At 36.8% G+C, this 17,171-nt stretch overlaps 2 protein-coding genes across 4 annotated transcripts in view; one reads left to right on the forward strand and one right to left on the reverse strand.

Annotated features, from left to right (window-relative positions):
- Nucleotides 1-6,833, reverse strand: part of LOC139144798 (BICD family-like cargo adapter 1) — a 43,654-nt gene extending 36,821 nt beyond the window's left edge. Inside the window, exon 1 of one of the 2 annotated variants that reach the window (XM_070715573.1) lies at nt 5,923-6,833. In XM_070715573.1, coding sequence (XP_070571674.1) covers nt 5,923-6,288 — 366 coding nt within the window. In that variant the 5' untranslated portion in view covers nt 6,289-6,833. The remainder of the gene's footprint in view (nt 1-5,922) is intronic. The other variant, XM_070715575.1, reaches the window with a different exon arrangement.
- A 346-nt stretch (nt 6,834-7,179) lies between these two features.
- The window catches only part of LOC139144799 (citron rho-interacting kinase-like), a 28,988-nt gene continuing 18,996 nt past the window's right edge, over nt 7,180-17,171 (forward strand). For both annotated transcript variants that reach the window (XM_070715576.1, XM_070715577.1), the window contains exons 1-14: nt 7,180-7,319; nt 7,637-7,837; nt 8,404-8,579; nt 9,610-9,854; nt 10,464-10,557; nt 10,812-11,021; nt 11,491-11,644; nt 12,435-12,621; nt 13,073-13,328; nt 13,660-13,787; nt 14,379-14,541; nt 15,266-15,727; nt 16,325-16,456; nt 16,817-17,074. In XM_070715576.1, the coding sequence (XP_070571677.1) occupies nt 7,645-7,837; nt 8,404-8,579; nt 9,610-9,854; nt 10,464-10,557; nt 10,812-11,021; nt 11,491-11,644; nt 12,435-12,621; nt 13,073-13,328; nt 13,660-13,787; nt 14,379-14,541; nt 15,266-15,727; nt 16,325-16,456; nt 16,817-17,074 (2,658 nt within the window). In that variant the 5' untranslated portion in view covers nt 7,180-7,319; nt 7,637-7,644. The remainder of the gene's footprint in view (nt 7,320-7,636; nt 7,838-8,403; nt 8,580-9,609; nt 9,855-10,463; nt 10,558-10,811; nt 11,022-11,490; nt 11,645-12,434; nt 12,622-13,072; nt 13,329-13,659; nt 13,788-14,378; nt 14,542-15,265; nt 15,728-16,324; nt 16,457-16,816; nt 17,075-17,171) is intronic.

Below are 17,171 nucleotides of genomic sequence, written 5' to 3' on the forward strand. Positions count from 1 at the left end.
TGGAATAAAATTAAAGATACCAATTTCAAACAGAGATGATCTGCTTCTTTTACATTTCATCTCACATAAACAATATCAATGAAGGCAAATACTGAAAAAGGTCTTCCTCTGACACTATGCAAATTTCATGTTTATGTAGGTATCCGAAATCCTTGTTAACTTAATATTGGCTGTTGGATGGAACACCGGCAAATCAAAACACCCAATAATCTGCAGTGCATGAAACAATCTCTCCATTACAGCAGCCAATTACTGAGGAAGATGATATCCTGAAGGCAGTCTTCAGTCAAACGTAGATTTTGTACTTATACATCCTGGCTGTAGTGAATCACCAATCAACCCTGAAGTGCATTATGGGTATTTTCAACTCTGAACACAGCTCGAGGCTCTAGGCATGGATGTTTTGCCTGACAATTCAGGAGAATTATGTTTCTGAATGCACCTATCAACTGGAGTCACAAGAGATCTCGCAAGTTGCATTTTTAAAAAGCTTTCTTGTCATTTTCATGAAAACCTTAAACTTATTCTCTAAGGATTGCCATAGGTCATGAGCACAAACAGTGGAATAGTACTGTACAGACCTAATGAATTAATTGCAAATACATGTTTTGTCAAAATCTACCCAGCAAATATGAGGAAGAAATACGATTTTTACACAAAAGCTTACCATACTTTAAATATGAATTGATTGTGAATGATGTAGGTGGAGTTGCTGTTGTCCCTTGCAAATGGAGCAAAAGAGGACAAATCGCTTGCTCACTTACAACTCATGTATTTACAAACCATGATGCAATTTGCATGTAATTTGAAAGCCAGGTGTACAATAACATTCAAGATCAAATATTTACAGATACATCTGCCATCACATATTGACATAGTTGAACAACAACATTTCTGCAAGCAATGTTGAACTTCCTAAGTCTATACTGTGTTCCACAATAATTGTACAGGTAATTTTGCTGACTTCATGTGACTGGCCACTTTGAGGAAACACGGTATATCATATATTTAGTGAATGACATTATGAGCCGAAAAGCTTTGGACAGGTAAATAAAATCCCCATTTCACACCACAGAAGTTAGGAACTGAAGTGAATTTTGTCATAGATTTTGTTATCATAAATATATATGTAACAAAGCAGCAACCCAATACCAGGACGTTCAAGGAATAAACATGATGTATAATGACTACTGATTAATTAATTGTACAATATATACCACAATGGATTCTGAGACCACAGAAATTATTTTTTTCCCATTAAATTAAGGTAAATTATTTATTGGAAACACATTTCCTTATTAAATTGCTACCTTTTATGAAAGCAATCTAATTTGTTTTGATAGGCTAATTATCTTTGAAATACGACCTTAAGGAAAAAGCAGCTATTTGGAGAATTTACACTTTTTCTTAAATTCAGAAGCAAATTATTGGTGATCAAAATTTCCTTGTTCTCAAACTTGGAGACATGTAAACATCTTGACTTTACAAGGATATGAAAACTTTCTCAGATGAAGAGTTTAAAATGAATGGTAGCAATGCTTCATTGCATGCAATGTCAACATTTCTTACTTTTTTATTTCCAGTGTTTTCACAGTTGATGTTGTACCACTGTCTGTCTGTCTGTCTGCCTGTCTGTTTGACTGCCTGTGTGTCTGTCTGTCTGTAAATATTTCTAAAAAACTACTGACACAATCGAACTGAAAGGTATCTGGTTTGTGAGGCTTGCATTATTAGCATTAATTTGCATAGTTACTGATTTTAGAATTTTTTTGGATATCTTGACATCAGCTGTTAACAATTTTATGAAATTGTCTATGATGACATCCCTTAAGTTTTTTCCATTGATCACAGGATTGCACAATTTTTCTTTTCCGTTTTTCCTCATTTTTGGTCAAAACATATTTTCTGAAACCACTAGTCCTATTGCTTTAAAACTTGTTTCCTATGTGCCTTAGGATGCCTTTAATGAGATTTGTTTAAAATCATGATAAAATTTGTGTGAGTATATTTTTCAGGCAAGTGTTTAGCAATTTTGGCCAAAACATTATTTTCTGTATCATCACTAGTCTGACAGCTTTCAAAATTGAGTATATTGGTTCATAAAGGAAATTACTGAAATGTGTATGACTATAAAAATAGCATATTTGAATTCATCGGGCAAATTTTCCTATTTGGCTAAGAAAACCAATTTTTTCTGAAATCGATTGTATAATAGCTTGAATTTTTGGTCTTGATTTTGTAGGGGGATGATATTCAGAAATTGTAAAATTAAGAAGAAATTTGCATATGTAAATTTGGGGCAATAATTTCAGTTTTGGTCAAAATATCATATTCTCTAAACTCACGATTCTGAGGCATCGGATTGTAATAAGTTCACATCTGTTGGCGTCACACTGCTATTTTAAATTCAGATCAGCCCTATCACTTCACTTGAAACCTGGGCAAACTTTAAATATAACATTTGCATATTGCAATAAGTGGAGCATGATACCTGGGTAGCTTTATTCATCAACTCAAACAAGGCGGAGATCGAAAGAATGAACCGGAGGAGACCCAATTATTTGTCCTGTCAAAAACTTGCGACCGTCATCTGATTCCTTTCTTTGGACTAACACATTTTGTACAATTTTACTAGTGTACTAGCTAACTCCGTGCATGGACACTTCATATGGTGGAAAAAAAATTCCCTTAGTTTCAAGTAGCGAGTTGAGAAAACAGTTATACACAGCACAATGTAGTGAAAAATAAAAAACATATCAATGAAAAATCAATGGACTCTCTATGGAAAATGAATATTAAATTCAAGGTTTTTATGTTTGGTAATAGTCAACTAAAAATGCACTGGCTCACAAAGGGCATTTGATAATTGCCATAGACCTTCACATATTCCCTCATTTATAGAGACTCATAAACACGATGTGCTCAATTCAGAACTTAACTGGAATGCAACCTCAAAAATAAAAATAAACAAGCAAAAAAAATATGCTGGTTGTGCAAGTGTCCTTGAGATGGAAACCCCTGACCACATCTCTTTGCTCAGTCTCCCAATTATTGGTCATTTGCATGGACTGGGCCGGGTCATACTTGTTATGAGAGTGATCTCTTCAATCCGTTAATACTGTCATTTATCTCACAGTTTATAAGTCATCTTATGACATCAAGTATAGGTAACTAATATTCATTAACTGATTAAATTATCACAAAATTAATTAAAAATGCAAATCATGCCATTCATATCGCCAAGAGATAAATCAAACATGATTTCCTATTTAACAATAAACCACTGTCAAGAACACTTATTATCAGAAAGAAACAAACATTACTTTAGAATTAATGCAATACTGAAATATGCATACCTTTAGAAAGGTGAGGTTTTTACACCACACACATAAACAAAACAAGAAAACAAAACCTGATTGACAAGTTGTATTGTCGAAGATGCATGACTACTGGTTTCATATTAGGATATTAAGTACACACTACCAATATCTCTATGAATGCTTCCAGGTTACTTTAAAATGTTTATCCACATCGTTCCCCACGTGACAAGTAAATGCCACAAATATGCATAAACTTAAACAAGCAAAACAAAGAAAAAGCTAAAAGATGCTGCCAGACAACTTATCATTTCCTACTGGTACAGTGTTCTATCTAGACACGGGGATGGGATTCCCCATCGAAATGGTGCCAGTCACACCTTAGAGATACATGTACAAGTAGAACACATTAACTGGTAAAATACCTCCTAAATTTTCTGGTAAAGGGGAAAATCCCCCTTGTTGATGCCATCCTGGATGAAAACACTGGTGGTAGAAATGATCAGAAATCGACTCTTGAATCAAATAATAGTATTAGAAAAAAAAAACACAACTAACATTGGTTTTTTGGTAATTCAAACAAAACAACAATGTGTTTCCAATATTCAAACAAACAAATAAACAACAAACAAGCATAATAACAATCATTGTAGTGAAATCTCTGAAGACAAAGTCTGACAGGCATTGAGGGTAGACTCCAGTGAGATGCAGTCATGTATTAGAGATTGTTTCATGGATCAGCTTTCTGCTTTAGCATCGACTGCCCGGACAGACATACACTATCAGCCAGTGCCATGTTTCAGATTTATTTGACAGTTTCACAGAACACCAATATCCTAATTCCCGTTGAAAGTGAAGGCAAGTAGACTGGCTGTAACCAACCAGTGAGAAAATCAAACTCTGCTCCTTGGATTTTTGTAGGTGAGACCTTTGCTTTTGCTTGTTACAATAACTGTTAATTTCCATAATAATTCTATGAGACCTAAGTATATACACCATGGGATTGAAACAAACTCTAAATACCAGTTCAAACAAATCAATTCTCTATGTGAATAAATATCAAGTACAAAGTTATTAAGTACTTTGAAAAGGGGCAATGATGGTGTGTATTTGGCTAACTTTACAGCATCCTTTTTTTAAACTGCAAACGAAACAGCAGCCTTCTATCTACAGAACAGTTGTTACATTTCACTTGACCTTTTATAGTGACAAAGGGATATTCACACTGACAGTGACATCATGCAAGGTCACAGTCAGGCAGTGCAACCATACCAAGGTCTTTCCACTATATTTTTGAGTGTCAAGGCCAGTTAGCCTATTGTCATTTTCAAAAGTCCCATTTTGCTTCAATTTCTCTATTCCAAAGTGTAATTTTTGGTCAAGTCTTTGCTGTGAAAGCTGCCTTATTACTTTACATGTGAAGAACATAGAACACAGAATGAGAACAAAGTCAAAAGTCATACCATCGGTTTTTTGGTGACATTTTCTACTACAGTTCTGGAGTTGAAATTCGTGGTTATCTCTATTACAACTTCATAGCCTTTGTTTCAGCCATTTGACAATAATAACTTAACCAGTAACAACAAGACTACAAACTGTTATCAACAACATGTGACATGATTCATTCCCTGGATAATGACCTTAAAAAATGATGAATACTTCATGTTCAAAAAATTATCATCATGACCTCTATACTTATATCTAGGAAAATTATTAGGTCCACACACAACAATCTTTGGCATGAAAAGTTGCCTAGGCTATCTGTCACAACATTGGCGTGGAAATATAAATGTTCATCACCATCACTTCCCAGGCCTGGACACCAATTTTCTTTTCAAGAATCTCCCTGTGAATATCTGCAGGAAAACATGTCCTTCCTCACACAATATCATAAATTTGCAACACAAGTTTTACTAGTATATCATTTTTCTTCCTTGCACTGCTTAATGGTACAAACTTTAAAAAAAAAAGTTTATTATATATTCTCTTTAACATGAGTTCGAAAACTGCTATAATAGTGAAATTTCGAATCGATGCAACCCATCAGATCTGACGGTCCTTTTCATTTGGTCTTCTGCCAGACTGCAAAACTGCCCTCGTAAACAGGTGCCAAGGTTGCTCTTTCAACAAATACACACAATACACACAACAACACAACGGAGAAACATAAACAGAAACATAATGGAATAGATGCACGCACTTTCATTACAAACAAACATCACGTTGCAAAGAGATGCCATTTTCTCGTCTTTCCATACAACCGGTGATGCAGTGATGCAGACGGTCGGTCGTGGCCGCGACATGCATCGGTAGCCGCAGCAACGCACCGTGTGTAAATGTTTCATGATCTCATATATCCAAAAATAAAAAAGTGCGCTTCTTCCCCGCATGATGTACGTCAGTGATGAGTAAAATGGTGATATTGTAACATTGAAAAGTGGGAAATGCTTCCAAAAATCATCAAGAGAATAATTTTACATGTAAATAACCATACTAACAATAGAGAGAATTGATGGCCAACCTTCAGGACCTCTGGACAATAGAGCGTGAATATACGCGCGCGCGCTACTCATAAAGCGGCCTGAGCAAAACTTTGTATTTTTACCTCTAATCGTTCTGAGTATTCATGGTGCATCTGATCATGTTTTCTTGACAGTTCTTCGTTCCTTTCGAGCAGCGCTTTTCCGAGTTCAGCGGCTAATATGAGGTCTTTCTCCTTTTGTGCAAGCTGCGAGTACACATCGTCTTCATCCTCATCACCATGTTCGCCGTGCCCTCGCCCGGCACCGCCATCGTCTAGACTCGTGTTGAATTCCTCGCTCCCGCTGAAAATGCCCGCCGCCCCGTGCTCTTCATCGTCAATACTGTACATAGAATAACTGTGATAGTCCGATGTTTCAACCGATGAATCGATTCGATAATTTTCATTCCCGTAACCACGAGACTGTTCGTTGTCGCCGGCATACGACATTTCTCGTCGTTTTCCGTCCAGCGGTTGACAGACTTTGCAGAACACTGTGGACTAGCTCCGTAAGTTCATCGGGGACACGTTTCTACCCGGTAAACCCCGTGGTTAAAATTTCACTCTTCAACTGGAAACTACTGTTTTCCATGAAACATGCGTCTACGGTCTAGTGAATCTAACATGTGTCTCTCGACAACGTGCTCTCGTTCATACTGGTAAAGCGGTACATGTCGATATCAGTTGGGTATCAAGGTGTAAAATTCCGTACATAAACAGCACACACATCTAGAAATCGCGTCTCGCCGCGCCGCGTGTCTTGTTTACATTTACACGTTGGATTTCCGCGAATTACTCATAGCGATGATGCAACTCCAGCAGAATGTAGACAACACCAGATTTGAAACCAAGAGAAAACGCGAAAGAAACTTAATTCTGTAAATCAGTACGCGCTACATCTACTCAACATTATCCTTACGGAGAAACCAAACTGTGAAAAATAGCGTTTCAGGTAATAAATACGACGCTCAGATGACTGTTGTTAGAATGAATGTGATTGGTTGGATTAATTAGATACGTTTAGCCCAGGTAAAACCTAATCTTATTGGCTTATATTTAATGATATGAATTAGCTTATTCCTCGCGATATTTACTCGAGGGGTAAAAGCCTCTGAAATTAAAAAAAAAATAAGATGAAAAATAAGTTTGCCCGGGCGGAGTTTTTTAAGGAAACGTTACATGATAAAAAGACCTATCATATTCCTAAGTTCTGCTTTGCACACTTTGGAAAACACAACTGGACGAGGTCATTCGAGGTTTCGAATATCGCCTATCCAATCAACTACCAACGTCTGAAAATTTGAACCAATAAGAAAAGGCGAATTATACCACATGACAGGCGCTCAGTTTGAACGTAATACAGACATGGCGGAAGTCCGATTGAAGTGCCCGATAGCAGTTCACTGCTATTAAACGATAAATTTGTCCCGTTATATACTATAGATCGTGAACAATAGTGTTTACATTGCATTTAGCAACAGGTAAGTGCTTCTATCGTCTTCTCAAATGTAAAAGTGAAATCCAAATGATACCGTACTAACATTTGCTGCATGCGCAGTGGTCAGTGTCCAGATGTCTGTCTGTGTCAATATGGTCACTGACTGTACTGTCTACTATGAGTAACTACACACATTATTTTAAATTTAGATGGATTCCCGGTCGCAGTGCACTGAATATGTATATAAGTAATCTCTCGGCCAATTGACCACAAGCATTCTTATTTATCCATTCGGCTCCACAAACTATGGATTTATTACTAGACAGTTGCATTTTACGTTCAATGAACTTCAACTTACAGAGTTCACAATGGGGACTCCGGAACCTATCTCAACCAGGAACTCCAAACTAAATCAGCTGTTTTGGGGTAAAGCAGCTAGTGTTGGACCAAGGACACTTGCAACCAGAGAGAGTCTACTGGATGCTCTCTTTGTCCTGTATGACGAATGCAATACTGAACATTTCCGGAGAGATAAACATATTGCCACATTCATAAACAAATGTAAGTAGTCCAACCATTGAAAAAAAAGATAGCTGCAGTGATAGATTGTGGCTTCCCAGAGGTATTTGTGTTGAGGAGAAACACCTGTCTTTCCCCTTCACTGTACTGCAACTAAACAAAGCAAAGAAAGTAAAACTATCAATTTACTTACTTTATACTATCATGGACCGTGATTTATTGTAGGTAAATATCACTTTACTACAACCTTTCTGCAGACTGCCCATTTTTTAGGCATTATCATACATGTACCTATTTTGGCCATCAGCCAGTCGTTTCAACCAGAGAAACAAAAGCTTCGATAACCTAGCCCATAGGCCCTGTTAGGTGCTTGGTTTGACTATTGACCCTTGGAAATTTTCAGTTTGACATGTTAGCCATGCAGGCTACGCCAAAGGACTAAAAAGTAAAAACTAAAAAATGCATACCTTTTATGAATTTTCCTCATTTTGTTTTCATTATCAAACTAGTCTAGTCATTCAAAAAGGAAAATAGCTTTAATGACTGTGCAATGCTAGTGGCAGTGTTTTGCAATGATTTTTAAATGCTGTGTACTTTTTTCCTATTAGACAAAACTGTCATAGGTGAACTTCACCAGCTTAGACTTGGCATCAGTGACTTTGAACTCAGAAATGTGATTGGTCGAGGACACTTTGGTGAAGTGCAAGTCGTCAAGGAGAAATCTACAGGTGATGTCTATGCGATGAAGATACTCAAAAAGAGTGAAACGTTGTCTCAAGAGAATGTGAGTGATTTTCCATGGAACATCTACAAATAAATTGAGGAGAGAGTACATCAAGATGACAAGCTGTACTATCAGGCATCTAATACAATGTGCCTTCTTCTAGAGCAGTTTTAATCATAACATAAATGTTACATATCCACTTTTTGATGATAAAGTTTATTTTTAAAAGCCCAGCCTGCAGTCCAGAAGTGAATTGTTCTTTTCAGCTCTATTTAAAAAAATAGATGGGTGTCCAGTGGTTCTAACTCCTGAATAAAAAGGATGTGCAGTGTTCTACAGACTCAGTACACCATAGGGATTGCTTTTGTTGTCACAAAAGTTATGATATAAACCATAAAAAATCAAATATCAAATAAGGGCAGTAATAAGTCCACGGCCAGCCATATGGCAAAATGACCAGCAAAACAGCCTGTCATTTGACAAAATCATAAACAGTTTGGTGATTAACTTTGCTGATAGCACAGCAACTGTAAAACTTGGGGGCGACTTGCAGCGATTTTGAAGCTGTTATCCAATTGGTTGGCAGAATCGTACCGTTATAATGAAATAATACAAATAAACTCCCTAAGTTGCTGTGAATAGTGACAATCGACCAATCAGATATAACCTTGCAAACACGCTGCGAGTCAGCCGAAAACTTGTTGTGTATGGGGGTCCCCTGGGATGTGTTGTTAATTGCCAAACTGTTACAATGTTTTTATATAAATGACTGGCTGTTTTGCTAGTCATTTCACTATACGGTTGGCACCAGACTTATTACTGCTTAGCCTCTGCACACTACACATTAAAGTAAACTTAAGCAAAAAACCAGTGGTTGTCCAACTTTCTGTTGGTAGCAGGTAATGTTGCAAATGCGATGTTAAATTTACAAATGTTAATGACTATCACAATTGATAAACTGTGGCCATAAGCATACAAGTGTAAGTGATTCCAGTATAGTATCATCTTTTAGCTCATGATTACTTTTGATCTGAATTACCATAGAAATCAGCATTCTTTTGTAAAGCCAGAGAACATCTATGCATTTCAGGTTGCATTCTTTGAAGAGGAAAGAGACATCATGGCCAAGGCCAAAAACCCTTGGATCACATCCTTACAGTACGCTTTCCAAGATCACAAAAATCTCTACCTAGTCATGGAATTCCATCCCGGTGGTGATTTACTCTCACTTCTGAGTCGCTATGACGATATCTTTGAAGAATCCATGGCCAAATTTTATTTAGCAGAAATGGTTGTAGCAATCCACAGCCTGCATCAGATGGGATATGTACACAGGTGAGTTTTGGAATTGTGAAATGAAAATGAGAAATGTGAACCAAAGTGATAAATGTTTATTTTTATAGGGTGTAAATGTTGTTGTTGTATAACAAATTTTTCGATCGCCTGCCTAGTGATAAGTACTACCTAAGTACTTACGTAGATTTCAACGGGAGATGGCACTATATTACAAGACACAATCAACTGTACATTTCAGCAGTGTTTAACCTTTTCACAACCATTGTTTGGCCAAAACCTATATTCATCTGTGGTGATTTTGGAACTATTTACTGGGAAGTGGGGTGAACAATTCAGGTTGGTTTGAATATTAACAGCTGTATAATACATTCTACGTATAATAACAAAAACTTAATTATTTAAAGAAACATGGAGCTAATTTTACCTGAAGGTGGTCAGAGAATGTAAAAGACGGCATGATTTGCGTCATTCGATGTGTTCCACCGGCGCACACATGCTATACACTCAAATCATAGCTTTTGGACAAGACTATGATCGATGTATTTGTCATTTTCCATTTGTATCTTCTCATGTGTCTGTAAAGACCATTGTGATTTACCTTTACCACAGAGAATAAGACTTTAAACTTTTATGTCTTCTTCCTTACAGGGACATCAAACCTGACAACGTCTTGATCGACAGAACTGGTCACATCAAACTGGCTGATTTTGGATCCGCTGCTAAACTTTCAGTTTCAAAGACAGTAAGTGAAAAGAATTCTGCCAATGAGGGCGCAATTCACATGGGTTTCCTATTGAATGGTACTTGTCTGCTACTTTCATTCCATCTTATGAATGAATTTAGATTTTCAATGAAAGGTTTTCTCAGAGGCCAAAATAAATGATTGTTCAATGGCATGATAAAACATTGAGAAATTTCAGATGAGTAAGCATTACGTTAATCAACATTGTCTATGGTACTGATAGTCATCGTGATAAAATTAAAAAATTGTTTCAGGTGACATCACAAATGCCAGTTGGAACACCTGACTACGTGGCGCCAGAAGTACTGACCAGCATGAATGGACGTGACAAGAGCAGTGGTAACTATGGCAGAGAATGTGATTGGTGGTCGCTTGGTGTTGTCATGTATGAGATGCTATTTGGTAAAACGCCATTCACTGGGGATTCCATCGTGATCACTTACAGTAACATCATGAATTTTAAGGTGAGCAAACTTAGACATTTTTTAGGAACCCATCATTTGAAGTCAACAGGACTCAAAGTTGCATTTTTCACTGAATCGCTACTTTCTGGATTTTTTCCTGATAATATTGATAGTATTTAACACAAGTGTCAAAGAAATTTTGTTTACTTTTACATTTTGATTATTCATTGTACTTGTCCATATAGTTTCATTTCTAAACAAGTTTTTTTTTTCTAATGACGAGTCTAACCGAAGTGTTGTGGGCAACAAATAAATGATCTGCTCAGTATATATAGAACAATGGTTTGCCTAACAAATTTGTATGTAGGCTAAAAGCTTGGCCAGTCGTTACTGCCATGACATAATTTGATAATTTTTCAATCTTTGTGAAGTATTACAGCTACAACTTTCTGCATTATTTTCACAATAACTGCAACTACGCAATAAAACAGTGTTACATGACATTAACCAATCTTTCCCTTTGCAATAGAAATCTCTGAAGTTTTCACCTGACATCATCATTTCCAAGGAAGCCAGGCAACTGGTCAAAGAACTGTTGAGTGAGAAGGATGAGCGTCTTGGCTATGAAGAGCTTGGCTGTCATGCCTTCTTTGCTGACATTGACTGGACAACTATCAGGCAAAGTAAGTCAAATAATGACCTTTCAAGTTAAATTGTGTACCAGTATTTTCACAATCTCCATAGGTGGGTGAGGAGACCAAGTTGTGTCCAGGATCACGTGATTCAGACCAACTACAGTTCTGCATCGTTATGTGCATGTGTGACTGACCCTTGTAGTCTGTCATGAAACTATAGACATTATATTACAAGCTGCAACACACTGGACGAAGCCAGGTTATTCCAAATATTCTGCCAGCAACACCTTTCTTCTCTAATGAACCGTCATTGACTTGCAAACCACTGGGCTCTTTGCAGCAACAGCTTCAGTTGTTATACCTGCAACAAGGATTTATTTATCATTGTAAAGTAGAATTAAAAGTTCTAGATTGCAAGAATGTTTTGAACCAAAATAATTTCCCATATGGAAGTCAATAGATGATTTGCTAGATTTAATATTCAAATTTATTTCCATGTAACCTTTTCATCAGAAGACCTTGGTATATTACCATCGTTCTATTAGATATGGTGGGAGTGATGCTATATAGGGTGAAATGTGAGTGTAAAGGTTGGGATCTAGACTTGGTTATGCTTACCGTAGTACTGATTACAGAGTAACCATGAAAACTTTTCTGTTTGCCACTGGTAAATGTGCTTGGGCAATACTATCATTGGATAATGTTTTTGTTTGTTCTTGTTGTACGAACTGCCCAAGTTCAACAGGAACACTTGGAAAGAAAAGACTCTTCATTCAGATCAAATGTGCATTCCTATTGTATCTTACAAGAAATATTTTTTATTTTGCTGTGTCCTTAGTTGCACCTCCATTTGTACCAACTGTTGGCAGTGTTGACGATACGTCAAACTTCGATGAGTTTGAGCCAGAAGTAGAGTTACCAGATTTTGAGAACATGAGGAAAAAGAAAGAGTTCAGTGGCAAAGATCTGCCGTTTGTTGGCTTCACCTTCACCAAGAACCTTGTCAACACACTCAGCGGGGACAGGTAATAATTAAAAATTAAACGAATCATACCATTCTGCTTGCATGTTTTCATTTTTATCAACCTACATGTACATGCATCTTTAGGTAACTTTATTTTTTAGTAATGTAATGAATAAAGAATATCAAACTACATCAGACTCTAGTTTGAAGAAACCAACGTAAATTGAATTAACAAAGAAATATCAGATTGCATACACTCGGGTGCCTCTCGTTAAGTCCCATCCTTCAATATCAGGACAAAAAATCAAAACGCAGAAATAGATCACGGTGACCTACACTGCTGTGATAAAAACTGTCACTATCATCGTCAGTTCATTTCAAGTCAGTAACAATATAGTTAAAATATGTTCTTTACTGCAGGATGAGCTGTGCTTTATGTTTTTAACTCATTTTCATCAATCAAGATTTGATCCGAAAACAACCATTTAGTCATATATTTGGTATTTTTACAGACAACTATCGGTTGCCAATGACATTGCATCGCCAGCTGCCAAGTCCAACTTGGAAAGGAGATTGACTGTGAAGACCAGGGAACTGCAGGAAGCCCAGGAAAAATTCAACCAGCTTCAACACCAACAGTCTGCTTTCAAAAACAAAGCTGACCAACACGCCAGTACTCTGAGGGAAAAGGAAGAGGAATTGAAGAGAGTTCAAAATGAGAGAGACATCTTGGAGAGGGATATGGCATTGTACATCACTGAAGTGAAGGTGGGACCGCCATTGTTCTGTAATTGCATGAACAATAAACTGGAATGTCAACGTCCATTTTTTATAGAATCACAACCATCCAACACTGAATCAAAATAAAATTTCTCAGTTGCAGTAAGTTTTGTAAAGTATTTGACAGTTGGTATAACTAGACTTGAAACCTGTAATCTATAGCTCTCCTTCAAAACTGATGAAAATGTGGGACTGAGACATAAATTGGTCAGCTGTATAGTATTGATAGTTAAGTTCATAATTTTCAGGGTAAGTTTCAAAGCTCTGCACAAACTTTTGAAAGATTCTATTCCATTTGTCACCGTATCCTTTTGACCAGAATTTGAAGAGAATGTTGGAACTACAGAAGAAGGAACAAGTCAACACTGACATCACAGCGGTTCAACTTCTCAGCGATATCCAAGAAAAGAACAAGAAAGCAAAGGAGCTGAAAGAAGAACTTCAGAGGTGAGACACATTTCAAAATTGAGTTTATGATATCAGTTTCAATCCTCTTTCTCCTCTCCTTAGCATTGAATTGAAATTTTATCTGATGCATGATGACGTTGAATCAGTCACTGCTCAGTGCCAGGTTGAGGCATGACATGAAATTCTACAACATGAACGTGAGGGTGCTTTTTTCTATGAAATTATTGCTATTCATGGTTCTGGTTGGATGATGTAGTATTTCTACTCCCATAACATGCCAATTTTGTCAAAAACATGGAGATGTACAGATTTATTGGATTCATTTTGAAATTTGTAAAGAAACTTGTGGATAAATTGTTTGCCACTGCTCGAGTACATAAAACAGCCACCAAATGATTTTATAATGTAAAAAATTGCATTTAAACCCCTTATTTTTAGTCTTCATTGTGAAAGAGATTATTCATAGTTTCTGCGAATTTTGCAAAATGTTAAAAATGTAATCTGTTTGAAGCATAGCATATTGATGTAATATCAAGCTCTGAACTGGCTGAGACCTTATCATCCTTGAAAATATATCATCATGATCATCATGGCTGCTATCGTTATGATCATTAAAATTTATTTGCACAGGGGTGAACTTGAGGAGTACAGACAAGCCATGGCTCAGTTTGAACAGGACAGGTTTGTAGCTGCCAGGAGAGCCGAGAGACTTGAATCTGAATTGAAATCCCAGCAAAAAGAATGTGAGGAAGCCAAGTCTAAAGTCAACCAGCTGCATTCCAAGTTAATCAAGGTATTTTGTGTCAGCGTATTTTGAGGTACCAGTACTTGCAAATGGCCTGTTAGAAAGATCTTGATCCCGGGACATATTGCTCTTAAGATCTATGTTATTTGTAGTTTTCAACTGATGAACATGTTTTGGATGGAAATTTTGATTTCAAAGTTACAATTTTGTTCATTGCAGGCACTTGAGGTGGTATCAAACTTGACAAGTCACTACTCAATCCCAACTGTCATTCTAGTGTTCCGTATAGGATGAGAACTTCTGAATGGTTTTTGTTGCCGCAGGGTTTTCCTTTTCTGTAACAAAAACATATTGCAGTGTATTAGGAACTTCACAAGGAACCTTTTTATACATCTTTACAGCGCTGTAAACCTCATTGATTCTGATAAAACTTGTTATCTTAGTTTCTTGAATGCTCTTCAGTGTCATTCATCCATTTGGATGCAGTACTACAGACACTGCTATATATTAGAAGTTTTCATCCCAGCAAAAAGAATGCTTACAAACAGGAGATTTCACTCAGCTAAACACTATTCAAGCCAGATTATAGTATGTTGGTCCTGTAACATCATTGAAAGCACTCAAGTTTGTACTGCTTAGTGGTAAGAGTGTTCACCCTTTCATTCTACTTTTCTGTGTTGAGGGCCAGCTTTACCATTGAAAATGCTAGGGTTATGCTAAAATATGGTTAGGAAAGGCTTTGATCGCAATTTTTTTTCAATTTGGTACACAGATGAAAGATAACACAAAATGCGATGTCGTAGAACTGCAAACCAAGCTGGAATCAATGACGGAAGAAAGTTCAAGGCAGATTTCAGAATACAAGAAGAAACTTGAGAAGGCGCTAGAATCCAGCAGCCAGGCTACAAAGCTGCTCCAACACTCTAGGCAGACAATGAACGAAATGGAATCAGAGCTTGCTTCTCTACGGAAACAAGAAAACAACAAAGCTGAGCTGGAGGAGAAGCTGCAGGCGAGTGAAGGTCGCAGGAAGAGTGCAATGAAGAGACTTAGAGAACTGGAGGAAAGAGACAGCAAACTCAATGAAAGCATGGAAACCAAACATCAGCTGACTCAGGATCTCAGCAAGCAGATCCTTGAGCTGGAAGAGAAATATGAAGAAACGGAGAGGGAGAATAAGAAATTGAGAAGAACTGTTGAAATGACTGAGAAAGAATTGGATGACAAAATCCAAGTATGTAAAATAAATGTCAGTTTAATAGAATTTTACTGCTATACATCAAGAGTTGAAAATTGTATTTTTACTGTCTCATAAAGAGTGGAAGACATGAAGTCAATACACACTGTGACAACACACACTTTACTTCACAGTTGTATGCAAAGTTTAGCAACAACTACTTCATACGTGTTTGATCAGGTTGTCCACAAAATGCCAATGGTATACAACTACAACATAACTTGATGAAAAGCACCAAAATGGACATCATCGGTACTTTATATACTGTAATCATTTTGTATGCCATACATTTGTTGGTCAATGAATGAAGTATTCCTTCTTCAAAAGTCGGAATATACTGATATCATGCTTGAACACTGAAGATGGTAATGTGCCATGACTTGCATTTATAGAGCAAATAAGGATGTAACATTGAACTCTGTGGAAGTGAAAATATAAGTTATGAAAATTGACAGTTTCTAAATGGTAGTTTCAACAAATTTAGCAGCTTAGAAAGTAACCATTATAATTATTTCATATTGAGAAAATAGCATGCAATGTTTACAAAGTCTGGTTCAAACTTTTCCATACTGATTCCAACTCTTTTGTTGACAGGAATACGAACACAAACTGAAAGTGGCATCAATCAAAAAGAAAACTGTCCGCTTTGATATACCAGGTGATGATCACCATGACGACAGTGAAAGTGACACAAAGTTGAAAGAAAGAATCAGTGAGCAACAAAATGTAAGTATATTTTTTCATTTGTCATTTATTTGCCCTTTGGAGTTCGCTAACAGTCCCTTTCTGGAAATTCCAAGAAACCTACATGACAGATATTTTCACTGATATGATTCCACCAGTTTGATTAACGCTCTGCAACAATCAACCATATTCACTAACTTCTTTACTGATTTTTAGCGTATTCAGCAAAAATTTGGATTTTTTTGTTGCATTATGTTGAATTTTGAATATTTCATAATAACCAAAAATACTAGAATGTACTTTGAGTTATGATAATAGCTTTTGATATATAAATATGTGTATTTGGAGAACGCATGGTGATATGGAAATCTTATGTTTTGTCGTCTTCACATCTTTGTCAAGACTATTACTATGTTGCAAGCAAATATATCTGTCCTTGAGAAGCAAATTGAGGAGATGATCACAACAAAGAATCAAAAATTACACACGGAGAGGAAAGAACACGAGAGGGCGATACATGAGAAACTGGCGGACCTGCAACAGGAGAAGATGTACCTGGAGACTCAGAACAGCAACTTGAAATGCAAGATCCAACAGCTTGAGATGAGTCAGAACACACAGAACAGCAGCATGAATGATCTTGAGGAGAGACTGTCTCAGGTATGGTACAGGTGTCACTGTGCACATCAGCATTGTTGCACAGATCTCAAAATGTGCTTCCCTGTGTGATATGTACCAATTATTACTGGACTACAAA

This window comes from Ptychodera flava, chromosome 12, assembly GCF_041260155.1.
Source record: "Ptychodera flava strain L36383 chromosome 12, AS_Pfla_20210202, whole genome shotgun sequence".
Taxonomy (NCBI): Eukaryota; Metazoa; Hemichordata; class Enteropneusta; family Ptychoderidae; genus Ptychodera; species Ptychodera flava.